The 20,742-nt window shown below is 37.2% G+C and overlaps 1 protein-coding gene across 1 annotated transcript; it reads right to left on the bottom strand.

The window, feature by feature from the left end:
• Positions 1-1,172: 1,172 nt before the first annotated feature.
• LOC123775904 (transmembrane protease serine 11B-like protein) lies at positions 1,173-13,215 on the bottom strand. The gene is made up of 10 exons (XM_045771506.2): positions 13,208-13,215; positions 11,377-11,492; positions 8,483-8,601; positions 8,317-8,384; positions 5,439-5,599; positions 4,694-4,732; positions 3,997-4,171; positions 2,765-3,024; positions 2,155-2,297; positions 1,173-1,334 (listed from the first exon to the last, which is right to left on the bottom strand). Exons 1-10 carry the CDS (start codon positions 13,213-13,215, stop codon positions 1,173-1,175), a joined length of 1,251 nt encoding a protein of 416 aa, XP_045627462.2.
• Positions 13,216-20,742: the final 7,527 nt, after the last annotated feature.

Here is a 20,742-nt window from a genome sequence, read left to right as displayed (position 1 = left end):
ATCTGTTTTAAACAGAGTATAAGTGGACATGATGCTAATTGGCAGTACTTGATTTTTTTAAAATAGTCAATAAAACTGTATATAAAACAACTGCCTTTACTTTGCTTCTCCTCATCCAGAAGACGAGCGACCACCTGACGAAACTTCTCGGGCTGGCAGGCCTCAACCCTGGTTGGGCTAGCCTCATCCTCAGGAGGGCCTGGGAACCTCCTGCTTCTAGTTATGAGGGACCTACCCGCTGCATCCCCCGTTGGCCTGCCAGAGCCTCTCTCCAGCCTGAAGGTAGCTTTTTAACTACCTTTTGCCTTCTCTCAACCCATGGACCAAGTGGAAACCATAACAGAAAAAGAGAAAAAGCCACCTGCAAAAGACCATTAAGAAAAAAAAAAGCACAAAATAAAACAAGAAAACCACACACACATAAAAAGAAAGAAATTTGTCATTGTACAAAGACAGCGTGCTTTCAAATTTGTTTTAATTAAAATACCTATGACATCTTCATGGTTCATAGCTACTTTTTATATGTGTTACAAGTGAAGGATTTCCACAAGAACCTGTATCAACACTGAAGAATTAATGTACCTGGTTTCTGTAGGTGTAAAATGTTTTTTGCTGTGTTTTGCTGATGGTGAAATTACTTCACGATGATTTCAAGAGTTGACCAAGATCCTCGTACAAATAAGAGACTCTAATTCAGTGCCTAATTCTGTCCAGAGTCGGTTTACAACCATACCCTTTCCTCAAATGCTATGAATGAAAGCAGATAGAGCATGTTCCAACCCAACCCTCAGAAAGTGATGGTTCCAGTTTCTCGCAGCGCTGCCAGGTAACTTGCAATGGAAAAGGACATACTTCACAATTCCAGGAAGTCTGAATGACTAAAACCAAAAGTATACTATGGTAAGACAGCCATGATATGGGTTCATGCAATAGAGAAATAGTAATGGTCCTATTTTGATAGGAGCGCTTTCTTTGCTCAGGCCTTTTTGACTTAACATGAGACTTGTTGTTTCGTAAGTCTGCTTAAAATTAAAGTTCATAAATATTCCCTCAGGACCACAGTTCATTCAAAACAGCCGTTGTACACGCTAATTTTAAATGCATGCTAAATAAGGTTGGGAGTAACCTTAGGTAAAAATGACTTCAGAGAGTTACTACAAGATGGTTTTCTCTTAGATACCAGTCTGGGAGGCAATCCAGTTGCGGTAGGCAGTCACTCGCATATAGACACCTGGCTTATTGACTTCACCACATTTTTCTCCCCAGCTCACTATTCCAACAAGGTACCAAATATTTCGAGAATTGGGATGAACTAGTGGTCCTCCAGAGTCACCCTAAATAAAACAAAGAATATTAGTCATTATGAGAATTAACTTTCAGATACTTTACTAAGTGATAAGCCCAGATGAAGTTTGTGATTCATGCTTCATACAAACTATAGGAAAACGTATGGTGTAAATCCCTGTATCATCCTTAACCCCACCTTTGGCTGGAATATATTCTCTGGGGCTCTTTGGTGTTGACTTGAACCTTGAAGGCATGAACTGATAAGATACAAGGTCTAGTTCTATGAGAAAGCTTTTGGGAAACAAATATTATAGATGTACTTAGATAGAGAACGAGGCTTCATATCTGAGAAAAGTAGCCAGAACCTAGCCATGAGGAGGCTAAGAAGGTAAGAGAAATGGCTGGAAGTGGTGAAAATTCTTTGAGACTGATCCTTTACTAAATATGGTTCAGATTACAGACTGTACTGCTAGACTACCTTGTTTGTGTGCCAGCTCTTCCGCTCACTAGCTACGGCTCTCGTGCAAATCACTTGACCTTCCTCTGACTCAGTTTTCTCATCTGTAAAATGATAACGAGAGTATCTACATCACAAGGCTGTGATGAGGATTAAATGAATTGTTTGTAAAAGACTTCAATCAGTGCTTGGCTCAGAGTAAGTCCAACTTAAGTGTTCGTTAAACACTTATAGACATATGTTGCATGTAGCGTAGAATTACTTTAGCACCAAAGCTGGAGGCAGTTTAACGGACTTGTCATAGTGAAAAATAACTGAAGCATAGAATTGTGTCCATATTGATGATTTTCATAAAATAACAGCAGTTATTTATACACTATGCGGTCAATATGACTAGTGTCCAGACTTACCTGGCAGGCATCTATATTTCCTTCCAAGTACCCAGCACATAGCATTGTGTCTGATACCAAACCATCATATCCTTCCCTAGCATTACAAGTGTTTGTGTCAATAATCTTGACAGGTGCCTTCTGAAGTACGTCTGGGTATTTCCCTAAAGGAAGTAAACATTACCAGTAAAAGAGCTGCTCTGAAACAGAGCAGGATGGAAACATTGTTTTGTCCTCTGTACATAAAACCTACATTTGACTCTTGCCTATTCTTAAGATTAAAAAGCCCACTCAGTTCTCTCACTCAAATCAATGAAACAAAAAACTTCAAAGAATAATTTGAAATCTTTTAAAAGCTGCCTTTCTATGCCCTTCTCTCTCTTTTTACATCTTTGAACCAGAACTTTCTCAATTAGTTATTCCAGGTTGGGGAGTTTGTACAACCAATTTGTCTCCACGGAACATTCCAAACCAAGGATTTGCAAAGCCATAACTCCATATGCATCATCTCCTGAGACGTTGCCTGGGAGAACTAGGCATCCTGAAGTAAATGACGTCTTTGCACCTAGGTCACCATTTTTTCTTGCTGCTTTTGTACTCAAATTCTATGTTAAGCCTTCACTGAACTTACCATCATATGAAAATGCTCCCCATCCTGTAACAACAACTCCTTCACCTGGTGGAAAAACCTGTGTGGCTTCAGGAAGACAAACTCGATGTACATCATTCTGAAATAAGACTTTTTCAGTGAGCTTTATAACTGCAATATCATCGTGATGTTCACCCTGGATGTAGTCTTCATGAATAATAATTTGTTGAACATAACGTTGCATATAGGGGGGATTTACTGTGGTGCCAAAGCTGACAGTATAGTTTTTTGGATTGTTTGTCCTAAAGAAACAAAAATTATGTATTTTGTATTTATTTCAAAATAATAGAAATACAGCCTGCACCAACTGTACTCTTTTCATGACATTAATATTCCTTTGCTGTATAGCTCAGTAGTAGTGATAGTCTGATTTTTAAAATTCATTTAAAAAATCTTGTTTGAGGGGCGCCTGGGTGGCTCAGTCGTTAAGCGTCTGCCTTCGGCTCAGGGCGTGATCCCAGATTCCTGGGATCGAGCCCCACATCAGTCTCCTCTGCTGGGAGCCTGCTTCTTCCTGTCCCACTCCCCCTGCTTGTGTTCCCTCTCTCGCTGGCTGTCTCTCTCTCTCTGTCAAATAAATAAATAAAATCCTTAAAAAAAATAAAAAAATAAAAAATCTTGTTTGAGTCCCTATACCATACATTATGTAAAGCAATGGGAACATAGAAATAAAAATTAATAGCTATACCTTCAAGAGACTTAAATCTAATGAAAGATGGGCATAAACACAGACAGTTATAATTGCTTAAGTGCTTTGAATAGAATTAGTGGGACAACAAGGCAGGTGGACTTAAATCTGCATGCCCCAGGGAAGAGATTTCTTAGGGAAAGTAGCATTTTGGGTAAGATTGTAGAGGTGAGGCATAGTTGCCTAAAAGATAAAGAGAAGGGGACAGGGAGGTGCAGAGGGGAAGGGAGGTACGAAACGGGGTGATGTGTTTTAGCAACTATGAGTAGTTAGGGATATCTGGAGTATAAAGTTATGAGAAGTAAGAATCATGTGAGACAAAAATGTAGTATCAAGAATGAATGACTCTTTGCATTCTTATAGGTGATGCAGAACAATCTTAGATTGCCTTCCTATATAATTTGTCTTCCAAACCAGGACACTCGTGATGAGAGTGCTACTGGTAATGAAGCTGGGAAAACAGGTGAGAACTGGAACTGTCCAGGGTCTTTGGTTTCCCTAGCCTTGGGCAACATGATGAACTTACCTTTGAAAGCAGTGAGCTGCAGTCACCAGGTATCTTTCACTGATCAAAGATGCCCCACAGTGGTGTTGGCCATTCTTTTTGAGCGTTGCTTGCCATGGCCATTCTCCTTTCTGAGCATTGGAACCTCCTCTGATTCTATCATACGTAGCTGACATCCTTGCTCGTGTCCCACAGCCTGTCAGAGTCAGTTTTGTTCCATTGAGAGTAGGAAGGTAATGTTTATTTGATTATAAAGCAGAGAGTGAGCTGGGTTATTCTTGTAAGGTTCTATCTGACAATATCTTGCACTGAAGGGGACAGGTTGTAATTTGCACAGGAATCACTAGCAGCCCCTGGATCACTTCCATACCCAGCACAGTACCGCCAAGATTCTTCAGCACTTGGAGAATATGAGAACTGTGGGAGGCAGATAAAGCCACGGTTAAGTCCATGGGCTCTGCAGCCCTGGTTTGAATTCTGACCATACCGTTCACAAGCTGGATCAACTTGGGTAGATTATTTCACTTCTTTGTGCTTCAGTTTCCCCATCTCTCAAATGGGATGATAATAATGATATCTATCTTTACGAAAGTTGTGAGGATTAAATGATTTGTATGTAAAGTACCTAATTAGAATTGTGCCTAACTAACAGCAACAAATCTTGACCGCTATGTCTCAGATCATCTCGCACATTTAATTAAGAAGTATCTGAACTTACGGTTGTTGATAATCTTTTCAGCATCAACCTTACTGATTTCTGAAATAGAACAAAAAGCTCATGGTCAATATAATACCTAGCATTAATCCATTGACCCTGGGGCCAATGAAGTAAGATGCTAGATTCAGCAGAGCAAGAGGGTCCAGAAATAATTTTGAATCTCAGGATAAAATGTCAGTTAAAAGGAGAGAATATTGACTTATTTGAATTGCTCTTTTACTATACGTGAATGTATGATATGGAAATATCGCCTCCATAGTTCCAAATGAGAGACTTCTTTTTTATTTAATTGGAACTGTATTCTTTATCATCTTAGGTGGAAAATTACCAGTATCTTTTCTTAGAAGAACAGGAAGACTCGCAAGTGAAGCTGATTCCTGTCAGTACACAAAAATAACTTTTAAAAAGTGACCTGTCTTGTAACGGCAGATTGCATGCTATTTTTGAATGTTATAGGAGTTCATGAAAAAATACACAACACACACCATTACTTTTAAGGCTGTTCAAAGTTTTACTATTTGCTTTATAATGAGAAGCAGTTTTCCCCCAGAACTGCTTTCAGTTATTGCATTATGATTTGATTATTATGTTCTCAATAATAAAGAACATAAATTCTTACTCTGATATAAAATAATGACATATTCATTTAAAAAACTGAGTATCAGCTTTGTGCATGATACTTGTGATATATGTCAGAAATAAAAAGATGAGAGTAACACTGCTCCTATTTAATACATAAGCTTACCCGTGAGCCTAAGAGAATTAGGATCTGTAGTCAGAGAGCCTGTATGGTTCCTCAGCATCTGACGTAAGATGCTTTCAATTCTTCTTCTTGTGTTTTCCTTCATTGATCTGGAAGCCTTGAATACTAGCCATATATGTGCAGTGACATTGTTGTTATGAGGGCTGGAAAGAAGATAAATATGTTTCTACAAGATAAACATATTTCATATGTTGCTAAAAAATAGCATTTCCTTCCTCATTCCCTGATCTTTCATATTTTTATTTCTTCTGACTTTTGTGGGTTTGTGTAGTAATTTCACTTCTGGTTAGTCACAGGAGCATCCATCTGCTTACATTTATTTGGTGACAGTAAGCATGCAGCTATAGTATTCATCTTAGAGGACAGGTATTTCTATAAATCTGAAAAATAGGAAAGGCCTGAAGCACAGGGTAGAAGTGCCACATAAGAGGGATCGAGCCCTGCATCAGGCTCTGTGCTTTGTGCGGTGTCTGAGGCTTGGGATTCTCTCTCCTTCTCCCTCTGTCCCTTCCGCTCATGCTCTCTCTCTCTCTCTCACTCTCTCTCTAAAATAAGTAAGTAAGTAAGTAAATAAATAAATAAATATTTTTTTAAGAAAAGAAGTACCATGTAAGAACTGGGCTCACTTATTCATGTGTTCACCAGTCATTCATTGAGCAACTGCTATAAACAAGTGGCTGGAATAGGTGCTACTAGGTGATGCAAGGGTGACTAACACATGGTTCCTACCCTCCAGGAATTTGAGATTTCTAGGAGATAAGACATGTATACAAATTACTACAATAAATTAGGCAGAAGTGATGATATTTATTTTATCTTATCTGCAAATAGAAGAAGGGTAAGTCATTTTTTACTTAAAGAAGCAGAGAAATTTTCATGGAAGAGGTGACATGTACACTGGACCTTAAAGTATTGTTATCACGACTTCATTATCAAGCAAAAAATTTCATCAGGCAGAGAAAAGGAAGAGTACTACTCCAGAATAACTGAAGAGCAATAATTGGCATTTACGGGGCATCCGCTGTGTTCTGGACATCTGCTGTATTTTCACATTTATTATCACACTTAAACTTCATAACAACCCTGCAACATAGGTGTTATTATCTTCATTTTATAGACAGGGAAAAATGGAAGCTCTGGGAGGCTACCTAATCCGTTTAAGATTACACAGCTGCTAAACTCAGACCAGATTCAGGACAATTGACTCTATAACCCAGGATTTTTTTTTTTAAAGATTTTATTTATTTATTTGACAGAGACAGCCAGCGAGGGAGGGAACACAAGCAGGGGGAGTGGGAGAGGAAGAAGCAGGTTCCTGGCAGAGGAGCCTGATATGGGGCTCCATCCCAGAATGCTGGGACCACGCCCTGAGCCGAAGGCTGACGCTTAACAACTGCGCCACTGAAGCGCCCAAGGATTTTCATACTGTACTGTCTCTTTATACCCAGTCACGGAGACAACAATGTCTAGGAGTTTGGGCTTAGATGGAGGAGGACTTTTAATGCTCGTCAAGGGGTAGTAGTAAAGAGAAGTTGTTGAGTAAAACCATGCTTCAGGAAGATGAACCTGACTGTGGTGTTCAGGAAAGATTGGTTTGGAATTCAGGAAGGGCGTGAGCAACCTAAGAGGCTGACAAACGGACATGTAGGAATTGTCAAGCAGCTTTGAGGCTAGCGTCTGAAGTGTCACTCTTATGCTTTGGCTCTTCCTGACAGATGACTAATCTTTTGGCATATAAATCAGTAACCAGTGCTAGGAAACACTTAGCACACACAGGTTTGATTATCATAGGAGGGTGTACCAAAATGAAAACCTCTGTCCTACAGCCTCTCCATCACTTCCTTTGGGCTCCCACTTCCTATAGATACCTAAAGTTACATGCATGTGAAAACAAAGCAGAATCTCCAGTGGTTGCAATTATCTCTGAAAGGTACCTGGGCCCTTCAATTTTAGCCTCCCATCCCTTTCCAATATTAAAATCAACCCTCAAGGTTAATTTTAATTGAGATCTTGATGTATCCTGCAATTTCAGGAGTCCCATGAGTTCCAGGAGCAGGGGAAGAAGGGAAGACATATAGTATGGAGGCATTATTGAAGATAAAAGCAAAAAATTGCCTTCACTGGAAATGTGTTTATTTGCAAATCTTTTCATACATATCTTCTTTGATTCTGAGTCCAGTTTTGTGAGAGAGTCAGCAAGGGTGCTATTATCAGTATTTCACGGATATGTGAGCAGACTCAAAGCGATATAGTAACTCACCGAAGGCTCTGGGGTTACTAAGTGGCAAAGGCTGGGCTTAGGTTGACTAATTCCAGTTCTTGAGCTCCCCTGCTATTCCATGCTACTCTAAACCCATATGCAGAGGACACATAGTCTATTTTACTTACAGACTAGAAGGACCTCCTTGTCATCAAAGCTCGATGTAGATATGCTCTTTTCTACCCTGTAAGAACTCTTTTCTACCCTGTAAGTTCCACAAGGTATTTAGCTGACTTGCAAGTAGAAAGACATGAGAAAACAGGGTCTGTATTACTACTGCTAAAATGTTAGACCATCAAACATTGGTCAAAGGGATCATCTGCTATTTGCTGGACATAAAAACTTAAGAAACTTGAGTGATGAGGCATTTAATGAATAATAAATTCTCAATAGATCTAATGAATAAAACTAGATAGCCCAATCTTTGCTTTGGTTTTATACTGAACAATTATTCTGACATTAAGCTTAGAGTGATACTGTTTATTAGTAATTTATTGACTAATGACTATAACATTTCAAAATTCTTTTTACAGAGGTACTTGAAATATGTATGTATGACTGGGTTGATCCCTTTTTTAACTGCTATTATTAGTTACTTACACCAGTGTGATGACTTGAGAATTGATATATTGTCTGTAAATGCTAGAACTTTGAAACGCATCAACCATCTGTTAAAGAGAACATACAGTCAAACATCAAATTCCAATAATATATTTCTATTTCAGAGAACTAACAATGAAATCAATATAGGAAAATACTAATTTACCTTAGTCTCAAGAATTTTGCTAAGATAGTTATTCTCCAGTGATGTCTCTCTTTGGTAATTTCCGTTATATGGGATATCCAACACTTTAAAGCTACCTTGGTAATAGTAGATTGCGTTTTCTGTGAGATAAAAACATGATCAAAGAATTATTTAAGTAAAATGGATTTCAAATGCAAATATAGATTACATAGTAATACCAACTAGTAAATTTCATGCTCATATTCAACATTGATAAAGCCTGTGAATCTTTCTGGCACAGTTGATTAGATATCCTGGGCATTGTGAAAAGTATTTTGACCCATAATGCAGCAGATAAAGACATAGACAAAAGTAAGAAAGAAGAGTAATATCTTGATTGGGACAGATTAGATCATATACTATAAATGAGATTTCTGTCCCATAATCATCAAACTATGTGTAAAAATAGTTGCCATTTATTATGTACCATGGGAAGATGCTTTATAAAACACATATAAAGTATACCCTTTTTTTCCCCAGGAGAAATGTGGTCTCAGAGATATTCAGAAATTTAGCCAATATCATATGGCTACTAAGAGCCAAGGATCAAATTTGATTTGACTACAAAGTCCACACCTAATCCTTATATTTCCTTCCCAAATTTTCATAGATACTAACCCATTTCGTATATGATACATCTTACCTCTAATATGTGATCGATATTAAGCTGTTATATAGCACCTAGCATATAGCAAACACTAGATACTATTTTGCACTGTGATCATTGCCTTTGAGGACTATGTGATAGAAGAGACAGGCTCAATATGGAAGAAATCATTACATGAGGTAATAATAAGGATATAACTAAATGATAACGTTAATTGTTTAACTACAGTTTCTATTTGAAAGCAGGAAAGGAAAGGAAAGCATCATAATTAAAATAAAATATGACTGAACTATTATAAATGTGGTGAAAATATTTTACAGTGAGAAAGGTGATAAAAAAAGAAGTCAGAAAATTCTAAAGAAAATGCTGGAAATGGGTTGTTTATGAATAATAGTTTGTGAACCAACATTGTTAATTGTAGTTAGTCTGTCTGGGGGTCATGGATCTTTTCCTATAGAGACCAAACTTTGCAATGGTTGGTTATTAGACTTTACCATAAGTAGTAAAAAAATACATCTTGAAATTATTCAACTTTCTTTTTTATAATTCAGTGTTCACAGTGCATCCTTCAGTTCTTTATTTAGATTCCTAAATATTTCTACCTATTATGATAATCAGGCTGCCATGAATATTCCTCAATATAAACTAATAAATTGACAAAATACAAACTTTTTATTACTACTGCACGGGGCACTTTTCCCAGAGCCAGTGGATAAACTAAACATTTTACGTCTAAGACATTTAAGACTAAGAAACCACACCCTAGAACAAGGAATCAAGTATTAATTTAATTCTATGCAGCAATCCTAATGGCCACAGAGATGGCTCACTATGCTGAGGTCGCTGTGAAACCAGTCCTCTGTTGGTGCCTCGTGAAATGAAAACAACCCCTTGGGGATGAGATATCCATAAGGCACACCTGCACCTTATAATTAACATTCCCATTTCTCTAAGTGGTTCAAATGACAATACTAATTGAGAAAGATGGATAAGGGACAGAAAGAAAGAATTGTTTTATGACTTTTCCATGACTTAGAACTTATTTCTGTGAAGACAACTTACAACTTACACACACCATGCACATATACACACACACACACACACACACACACGTTTTTGTTTCTGTACAGGGAGTGTTCTGGAGTGCAGTAACAGAGCTTAAGCATGAATTATAGAAACATGTCTGTTTAAATTTGACAGAGTAAAAGCACTTTTTTTACATTCTCCTTCTTCTAAGTTTTTAAAAAGACCAAAAGACAGGGGGAAAGGGCTCATTTCCAAGGAAACAAAAGAAAAACACAACTCCAGACTAAAAACTATGAAGCAAATATTCCCCCAAATGTGAAATATACACTAGGGTGAAGAATGATACAGAACAGAGATACATCTCTTCACAAGTTGGGTCAAATGAAGGTCTTTCTAAAAGTTCTCAATGATACTATGATTAGAGTAATGAGACTTCAGGGTCCAGAAGAAAGACAAGGAATATTTCCATAGAGCCATATTTTGACCCTGCAGAATGACAGCAGTGAAAATAAAAGTGAAACCATACTAATGTGCCATCTTTTGGTATGTGTTCTAATCCCCCAGCTGAGGCAACTTGCTAGAGGTAAGTTGGGATGAACATGGGAGGGAAATCAGGATCACTATACCATGATTCAGAGTCTGTAAATTAAGGTGCTTTCCTAAGGCTACCCCAGCTACTTGTGTTAAAAACTAAAGATAAGTGTTCCATAGGGTTAAAAAATAAACTGGATAAGAGAATATTTGAGATAAGTCAAAATATAAGTTGCAAACTCCCACCCCCCAGGTTTACTTTTCACAGTATTCTTTAGAAATCATCTAGTAATTATGATTACAAACCAGAATGAAGTGTCATAAATGTTGACAATATAAAAAGAATATTGCTAACAAACCACTGGGAAGTTGGGAGAAAAATGAGAATTATAAGTATATGCTGATTTTCTTGTCTTAATATTTTAATTATAAAGTCATATAATATCATCTTGGTATTACTTTTTATGCCTGTCAGTTATCTATCTGTGCATTCATGTTTCTATATTGTATACATTCCTTTACTTGTGTATATTCAAAAGATGCCTACAATAGAATGCTTGGTAAATGCATATTTCTAGGATCTTGGGTCATTGATGGCCATTTTAAAGGAAGATAGATAATTTATTGTTTGAGATTATCTCTTTGTCTTTGGTAGAAATGGAAGTAAAGTTGACAGCAAACTGAAATAAATAAAAATGTATTCATTACCTACCTACTGCCAGAAAATGAACCAGGAGACCAATAGTTACTCCCAGGATTGCCAACACTCCAAACACAATGAGGGCAATCATCCATAGTGGAAAAGATGGACGGGAAGCTGTGACTGGTCTGCAAGTAAAGGATATAAATATAAAAGGTATATCAGAAATAAATCACAGTCATTCTAAATCTTTATTTCTTTACTCTTGCTTACCCCCAGAAGCTCAATTTAGGCATCATAGTAGCAATAGGTATATAAGGAAAGGAAAGGAAAGAAAAAGAAAGGAAGAAAGGAAGGAAGAAGGAGGGGAAGGAAGAGAAAGAAGGAAAGAAGTTTAAAATCAATTGTAGAGAAGCATGCTGTGTTCAGCCTACAGTAAATTAGGTATTTTCACCATGTTTCATTTAGACAACTAATAGGTATTGCTTAAACTGAAATAGGGATTTGGGGTAACTTTACAGATAAAGAGGCATGAGGAGACAGTATAGGAAGAGGGAACAACAAGCAGTGCTAAAAAAAAATGGCCAGAAATTCAGTTTTCTTGCAGTGAACTATGTGTCATGGATTGGCCAAAGATGAAACTGGACAGCATAATGGCTAATTTTAAGTGTCAGCTTTGGCTAAGCTATAGTGCCAAGCTGTTTGGTCAAACACAAGTCTACATGTTACTGTGAAAGTATTCTGTAGCTATAATAAACATTTATAATCAGTTGACTTAAAGATTCCCCTCTATAGGTAGATGGGCCTCATCCAATCAGTGAAGGACATAAGAGCTAAAACTGAGCTTTTCATGAGAAGAAGAAAAATTCTGCCTTGGGGGTAGAAATCCTGCCTGAGTTTCTAGCTTTATCAACCTTACTATTGTGTGAAGCAATTCCTTAAAATAAAATCTCTCTATCTTAGATACATATATCCCATATATTTATATGCCTATCTAGCTAGCTCCCTAGCTATCTATTGAGAGAGAAAAGGAGAGAAAGAGAGAGGGGAGGAGGAAAAGGAAATAGAGAGAGAAAGAGATATCTTACTGTTCCTGTTTCCCTGGAAAATCCGCATACAGAGGCAACAACAAGGTGTTGAGATTTTGTCTTAAATACTGAGGCTCCTCCAAGTGTGATTGGAGGACAGCCTTTATCAAAATCACCTGGGAGTGCGTACTACATATCCAGACTGTAGTATCCTACCTCAGATCTAGTGAATTCAAATTCCTGAAAGGGTCTGAGAATTTGCAGTTTAACACTCTTGGTGATGCAGATTTTTATTAAACTATATGCTATCTTCACGGCAAAATTGGAAAACTTTAATCCAGCCAGGCCTATCACCAGGGTTTTCAGATTAAAAGTGGCATTGAAGGAAGGCTGGGTGGCTCAGTAGGTGAACCATCTGCCTTCAGATCATGATTCCGGGTCCTGGGATGGAGCGCTGCATTGGGCTCCCTGCCCCACAGCAAACCCTGGCTCTCCGTCTCCCTCCGCCTCTCCCCCCTGCTCGTGCTTGCATGCTCTCCCTCTGTCTCTCTAGCGTGTTCCCTCTTAAATAAATAAATAAAATCTTTAAAAAAAAAAGAAAAAGAAAAAGGAAGTGGCATTCGAGGGCAGTATGTATGAGGTACTGGATCTCAGATAAAAATAAACTGAGTTGATGCTTTCAGGAGAACAAGTTTGTGTGTGTGTGTGTTTTTCATACATCTTCTGTTGATTTTTTTCCCATTCTCTTTGAAAACTATTTCATACTTCTTTTTTCCTCAAACCTCCAGCACCTTTTACCCCATCCTCAATCTTAGCTGATAACCTTACTTTCTGGTCCACTGAGAAAATTAAAGGCATCAGAAGAGAATACTTACAACGCCATCATCACATTTACAAACTTCTCACCTGTACCCCACACTGCTTTTTCTTCATGTTTCTGTAAATAAACTGTGCCCCTGTCTTAAGGCAACCCCTCCATCATCTCATCTCATTTTCCAACCTGCTTCTAATCTATGTTCCAGCCATTTCAAACTACTCAGAGTTCCATGGACAACCGAACTCCTTCACACCTCCTTGTCCTTGCACACTCTGGTTCTTCTGCCTAAAATGTCCACCTCAAGTCTAGGCAGTGAGCTCCGACTAAGACTTTATTACTCAACTCTGTTATCTCCTCTTTGTTGAGGTCTTCCATGGCTAACCCAAATATGCATCTATACTGAGAGTATTTTGTATTTTTAATGGTAGTCTTTTCACCTCTACTCAAGGCCATGTTATGGTCTGGCCCATGTCATTAATTATTGCTGATACTGTTGTTGCTTTGTACCCAGGCCATATTGTGGGGTCTAGTACATTATAGGTAGGGTTTGTTGAAGTAGTGAATAAAGGATGCCAATGGGTATTGAGGACAACTAGATTATGAAGGATAAATAGATCAGAGGGATACAAACTATAGAAAGCTGTCAGTGCTAATCAGAAGAGTTTTTTTTTGCTTTATGCAGTGGAAATGACTAACACGAGGACATGCAGAGGGTAGGAAGATGAATCTGCAGTCTGCATGATGATAGTTTAAAGGAGGGAGAAAAATGAGAGGAGGACCAATGAGCAAAGAGGCTAATAAAATCAGTGGGAATGGAGTGATGGCATCCTGGCTTGTGGTAGTAAGAAAAGAAGCAAAGTGATGCATTGAGTAGAATATTTGTCAGAACTTGGCAATTAATTAGCTATCTTGGTAAAGGATAGGGACATGTCAAAGAGAACACAAGTTTTATCTTGAGAAGAATGAAGTCTAGGAGAGGTAACTTGGGGGGAAAATGATAAATATTTTCTATCTGGAATTTAAGAGACATTTAAATTTCCAGTACACAAATGGAGATGTCAGACTGGTAGTTAACTGAGGCACCGTAGTTGGGGTTAACTTAGGAGTCATCCAAAAATGGAACAAACAAAGCTGTGAAACTGGATTAGTAAATTTAGTGCGTGTTATATAAAATATAACATATTTTATATAAAATATAAAATAGAGTACAAATTTGATATTTCTCTTTCTGAGGCAAACATTTGTTTCCATTCTAACTACAATGAATTTATCTCAATTTTTTCATGCTTACTTGATTTTCACAGTCTCGTTGTTTGACATCACTCAAAAGACTTAAATTGTCAGCATGTTTCTTAACTATAAAATTTTAAATCTTGTCCACCTTTCAGCGACGGGTAAGCACTTACCTCATCTCCTAGGCATTCTGCTCCACCAAGACTACTTTGCTGACCTCTTGGTTCTCTACCTTTGCTCCACACCCTTTCCTTACTTTTCTGTCTCCCATAAATTGTCATTGATTACTTTTCTTTTCCTAGGAGTCTCTTAACTGGGGATATATTTATACATTTCTTGTTTTGTCCAGTTTTATTTTTAAATTTTTACCTCAGGACAGGACTTCATATAGATTTGGGTATTTTTTTTTTCTTTTATCTTTACAATTTGTTTTAGAACTGGTATTCTTATAAGAACAGACATAAATCTAAATCTATTAAAATGTGATCAAATAAGATATCTTAGAATTCATCCAGACACTATGGCTAGAAAGAAGATTGCAATAACTTCCTAATTTTCATTTGTCTTTCATTGAAAATACTGTAGAATTTTATAGTTACATTCCCTACCCTCTTTTTCCATTTTGATTTTTGTTTGTCACCAGCTCAGATGTTTCTCTCAGATGCAGCTACCTTCAACTGATAACCTAAAGATCTTACACACCACTACACAGATTAAATATCTGTTTAAAGATGACAGACTTCCCACACAGAAAAATCACTCAACTAGTTAGCCAATATTTCTGGTACTCCATACTATAAATTCTTCCGAAAAATCACATAAGGGGGATTACTGGAAGAGGAAATAGAATATCAATTGTATCTTGCCATAAAAAAATGAAAACAAAAAACAACAAACTCCTGGCGATGAAATCTCAATGCCACCTTGGCAAGGATCTAAAACACCACTTTCTCCTGAGACTTTTTCCAATCTGTCCTAGAGAACTACTCTAAGAAAACAATTGAAATTGATAAAATACAGCATTGAAGTCTTTACTTCTACTTCTAGTGTAGCTTTTCTTCCTCTTGGCTATTCATTATTCAGGCACCCAAATACAACCACAGGATTGACTAAGGTCTCCTCAAAAGTACCTGCAGAAACAACCATGTTTCCAAATTCGTCCAGATTCTTCTGGCCAGATTAATGCCTTAGTCTGTGAAGTTAACCACTAAATTATGGCTTGAATCTTTCCTAGGTAACTAGGTGTACTTGGACACAATGGACTAATCCTTTGAAATCTTTCAGGTAAAGACTTTACACAAGTGTCAAAATGTTGAAGGAGAAGAAGGTGCCCTTTTTTTTTTAAAAAAAAAAGCACATCTATCCAGCATAAAAGTGATGTCTGTCTTATAGGCAAAACAACAACGAAATAATCATGCTGTTTACTTTCCACTTACTAAATGTGTGTGATCACCCTTTCCTTTACTGATAGATCGGAGATGTGGCTAATAAGAAAACATCAGAGTTACGAATGATATGACGTATCTAAAAAAGAATTTGCACAACAGTAAATTATTTACTTTAGTTCAAAAAAATGTTCTTGATGGGGCGCCTGGGTGGCACAGCGGTTAATCGTCTGCCTTCGGCTCAGGGCGTGATCCCGGCATTACGGGATCGAGTCCCACATCAGGCTCTTCCGCTATGAGCCTGCTTCTTCCTCTCCCACTCCCCCTGCTTGTGTTCCCTCTCTCGCTGGCTGTCTTTCTCTGTCGAATAAATAAATAAAATCTTTAAAAAAAAAATGTTCTTGGTATATTCCATCACAGTGAGTGTGCTCTTTCTAGTCACATTTTATATGAATATTGATTTGTAAATTATATATATATATGTGTGTGTATGTCTTAAAGGGCTAAAAAATTGACTAAAGGTGCAAATTTTTGAAGAAACATTTGTGTAAAGCATGCATTTATATTTTGTATTTATCTAAACATTAAATATTTTATAATTAGGTTCACTTTATTTTCCTATATTTTGATGAAAACGTCTTGTAAGATGAAAGTATTTTTTTAAATGGCATCATGAATGCCTTTGGCTCAGGTCATGATCTCGGGGTCTTGGATGGAGCCCTGCACCAGGCTCCCTGCTCACTGGGGAGTCTGTTTCTCCCTCTCCCTCTGCCCCACACCCTAGTGGTACTTCTCTGCTTCTCTGTCTCAAAAAAATATATAAAACCTTTAAAAAATATAAATAAATAAAATGACATTAAAAATCACTTTCACTTAACATGGTAATTACCTAGTTAGATACTTTAAAAATAAGTAGCACATGTCTATACATGATTCTCTTCTAGTTCATGAATAATTTTTCAGATAAAAATACATGGTTTATAAATGATTCTATAAAGAACACCTATGAAACAATGGTGCTATGAGATTCAAGACAGTATTTATTAAAGCAGTTTAGAAAGCACTAGATATTAAACAAATACAAAGGAGTCATCATCATCATCACCACCTATAACAATTTAACATTTGATTTATGAGAGAAATTTTCCCTCTGCTTCTTCCTTTGTACTTGACAACAGTCACACGTTTTTCATTCACAGGATGTTAAGCTGCTTTTCACCCTTCTGAAACATTCTCCAAAGCATGACATAAAACTACAGATTCCAGACACAAATGCACGTGTGTTACAGGGGTGTCTCCATGCAGAACATGCAAAATGCTGTAGAAAAAATTACAAATCCCCCTCTTAACTCAGTTATTTTACTGCAACCCTTGGGTGGGAGTCATATAGGGCAAACAGTTAATTCTAATTATGTCTAATTAGAATTTTGGGCAAGCAAATGTCCACTTACCTATACATACTGTGCTGATATAATTTAGGCTGTTGGTGTTAATAAGATAAAGGAAACTTCTGCACTTCTTTTGTCCTGGTCAGTGGTTCTCAGGTAAATGTGCTAACCACAATGATACTTGGGATTTTAAGGGTTGGGTGCAATAGCAGAAAGCAATTAAAAGGAAACTCGTTTAACAAGTGTTGATGACATCTGTGGATTTGTGGTTTAAAGGAAGAAATGAAAATTCCCTTTGAGTCGAATACTTAGAAAAAGAATAGACCTAACTTGGATTGGTTGCCTGAGAGGTCCACCCAGGAAATACCACCCCAGATTGGTGAATCAGTGTTCTGACTCAGATCCCGTCCAGCTCTTTCACGGAGCAGAAGTCCTCCTCAGTGAAACCAGCTGTATCCACCAGAGCACTCTCTGACAAATGACTTAAATATAGATTATTTTTTTTATATGAAAATTCTGCTACAGCATTACTCATTTGAAATGTGCTTAGTCTGAAAATTCTCACTGGGACTGTATACATACTTTTGTAAAAATAGATTTACACTATATGTAAATAATTGAACTTAAATAAAAAAATGAAAAATACATTTGCATTTTTGAAAAAAAATAGATATGCCACCATGCCCAGAAAAAAAAAAAAAAAAAGGAAATGGATTTACAGGTAGAAATAGGTTTTAGTGAAAGAAATATCAGTTCTCTTTTGCTAATTGTTTATAGGAAATGGAACAAATTAATCTAGTCAAGAGGTGTTTTAGTAAATGAATATGGATCAAGTTTTTGGGTGACATCAAATTCTTATAAAAACAAAAAATCAGGAGGTCACTAAGATATTTTGGATACAAATATCTAGACTTTTGGCAGCATCTCATATCTTTAACCACCTATTCACTCCATTCATTCATTTAATAAATGCTTGTTGTAAACTTCCTGAGATTTACATATTGTTCCTAGTAGTGGAAATACAACAAGGAATATAATAAAGTCCCTGCCTTCATGGAGCTTACACTTTAATGAGAAAAACAGGCAAACACTGAAGAAAATAGTAAGTGCAAATTTAATATGAGATATGTCATAAAGAAAATGAAGCAAAGTAATCGGGTAGAGAGTGGTGTGTGTGTTGGGAGGGCAGAGGGTGGCTATCTTTAGGGTGGTCAGGAAAGGCCTCTCAGAGGAGGAGGCTACTGAACAGAGAACAGGATTATAGTATTAATTAGCATGACTCATCTTCCTAAAGCACATATTCATGACATTTCTTTATATAAAATCTTCAAAACTTTCAATTGCTCTCAGAATAAAATATGAACTCCTCTGGTTGATATTCAAGGCTCTTTAGAATAGCATCTCTTTTTATTTATGTTGTTCCATGGTAGTTTGGTGAAACAAAGGTCATGATATATCTGAGCTTCAGCTTTCTAATAGGTAAAAATGCAGTCTGATGGTGTCATACTTGTAAGGTGTTATATCAGCTAAGGCCATGTATACCAAGTGCATGGCACAATATCCAGGACATTGTATTATCTTAACGATGACTTTATCTAAAGTATGACTTTAGTTGAGCCATTTCTCACAGTTCCATTCCTTAAATGGCAAGTGTTTTCCTACATCTATGCTTTTATTCAGGATGTTTAATACTCTCAGGATTGTCATTTCTACCCTTTCAATGTTTATTCATGCTTCATGGTCCAACTTAATTGCCACTTCCTTGATGAAGCTTTCCCTATAAAGCATTATTCTATTTGACCTCTTATTTTCTGGTTTCTAATATTTACTGTCATTCATACTTTTAAAAATTATAAATTTAGTAATTTTAGATTTAATCATCTGCTATGTTGTATTGATTTCTATTTAAATATGTCCCATGGTTGGTAAGATTTGGTAAGCATGTGGGGAAATGGGTTCCCATATGTCGATGGTAGAACTTAGAATTGAGGCAGAAACTTTAGAGGGAGCGTCTGTTTAATTTTATACCTATGTCACCTGTAATCAACAGTTTCACTTCTAGGTAACGAGCTGGATTTCTATCCTGGCATAGGTAATCAAACAGGAATATATGAGAATGTTTATTACAATGTTTTCAATTGCAAAAAAAAATGGAAACAAATTATTAATCAGTAGAGGAATGGTTAAGTAAACTATGGCATATCAATATTCTGGACTATTAGTCAGGTATTAAATGAGGTTATAGTAAATATGGTAGACTGACTTACTCATGCTTCATTCTAAGGTTCCTTTTTCTCCTGCAGATATTGGAAAACTAAAAATGACATCTCCCTGACTCCTTTACAGTTAGAACTCTGGCTGCAGTTTAGGTTCTGCCAGCTAGATGCACTCTGGAAAATAATATGGAGGTTCCTCAAGACGTTAAAAATAGAGCTACCCTATGACCCAGCAACTGCATTACTGGGTATTTACCTCAAAGATACAGATGTAGTGAGAAAAGGGGCACCTGCACCCCAATGTTCATAGCAGCAATGTTCACAATAGCCAAATTGTGGGAAAAGCTGAGATGTCCTTCAGGAGTTGAATGGATAAAGAAGATGTGGTTTATATATACAACGGAATATTACTCAGCCATCAGAAAAGATGACTACCCACCATTGACATTGACATGGATGGAACTAGAGGGTATTATGCTAGGTGAAGTAAGTCAATCAGAGAAAGACGATTACATGGTTTCACTCATATGTGGAACATAAAGAATAGTGCAGAGGTTGATAGGGGAAGGGAGGGAAAACTGAAGGGGAAGAAATCAGAGAGGGAGACAAACCATATGAGACTCTTGACTCCAGGAAACAAATTGAGGGTTGCTGGAGGGGAGGAGGGAGTGGGAGGATGGGGTAACTGGGTGATGAGCATTAAGGAGGGCCCGTGTTGTGATGAGCACTGGGTGTTATATGCAACGAATGAATCATTGAACCTTATATCAAAAAGTAATGATGCAGAAAAAAAAAAAAGAAACAGAAGGGAGAAACATATCAGATGACTTCTAAGGCAGAAATGAGGCCACTTGTGGATTTTTGCTGTTAAAAGTTCATGGATATATGATGTTTCCTCTAGCAGCATTTCACTGTCTATTCTGCAGCTTTCTGGGAGCCAAGAAACAATTTTAGAAACCAGACCAGCTTGTGGGTGTCAGGAGGCTGTTGTGATGTCATCAGTGCTTGTGCTTCTTGTCTTACCTTTCCTTCCTTCCTTCCTTCCTTCCTTCCTTCCTTCCTTCCTTCCTTCCTTCCTTCCTTCCTTCCTCTAATTAATGAGTTCGATGAGTTGGTATAAGGCAAACACCCATGTATCTGCCATCTCTGTTAAGAAACAGAATTTTTTCTGCCACGCCAAAATCTCCCCCAATACCCTATCACAGGCTTAACCTCTCACCCTCCCCCAAAAGTAACCTCTATCCTGACTTCTTTCTTTTTTTTTAAATTGAAGTTTAATTAACATACAGTGTTATATTACTTTCAAGTGTACAGTATAGTGATTAAACGATTCTACACATTACTCAGAGCTCATCAAGAGAAGTGTACTCT

Source organism: Ursus americanus, chromosome 8 (assembly GCF_024610735.1).
Source record: "Ursus americanus isolate L20-20 chromosome 8, mUrsAme1.1.p, whole genome shotgun sequence".
Classification (NCBI taxonomy): domain Eukaryota; kingdom Metazoa; phylum Chordata; class Mammalia; order Carnivora; family Ursidae; genus Ursus; species Ursus americanus.
This window is presented reverse-complemented; position numbering and strand designations above follow the sequence as displayed.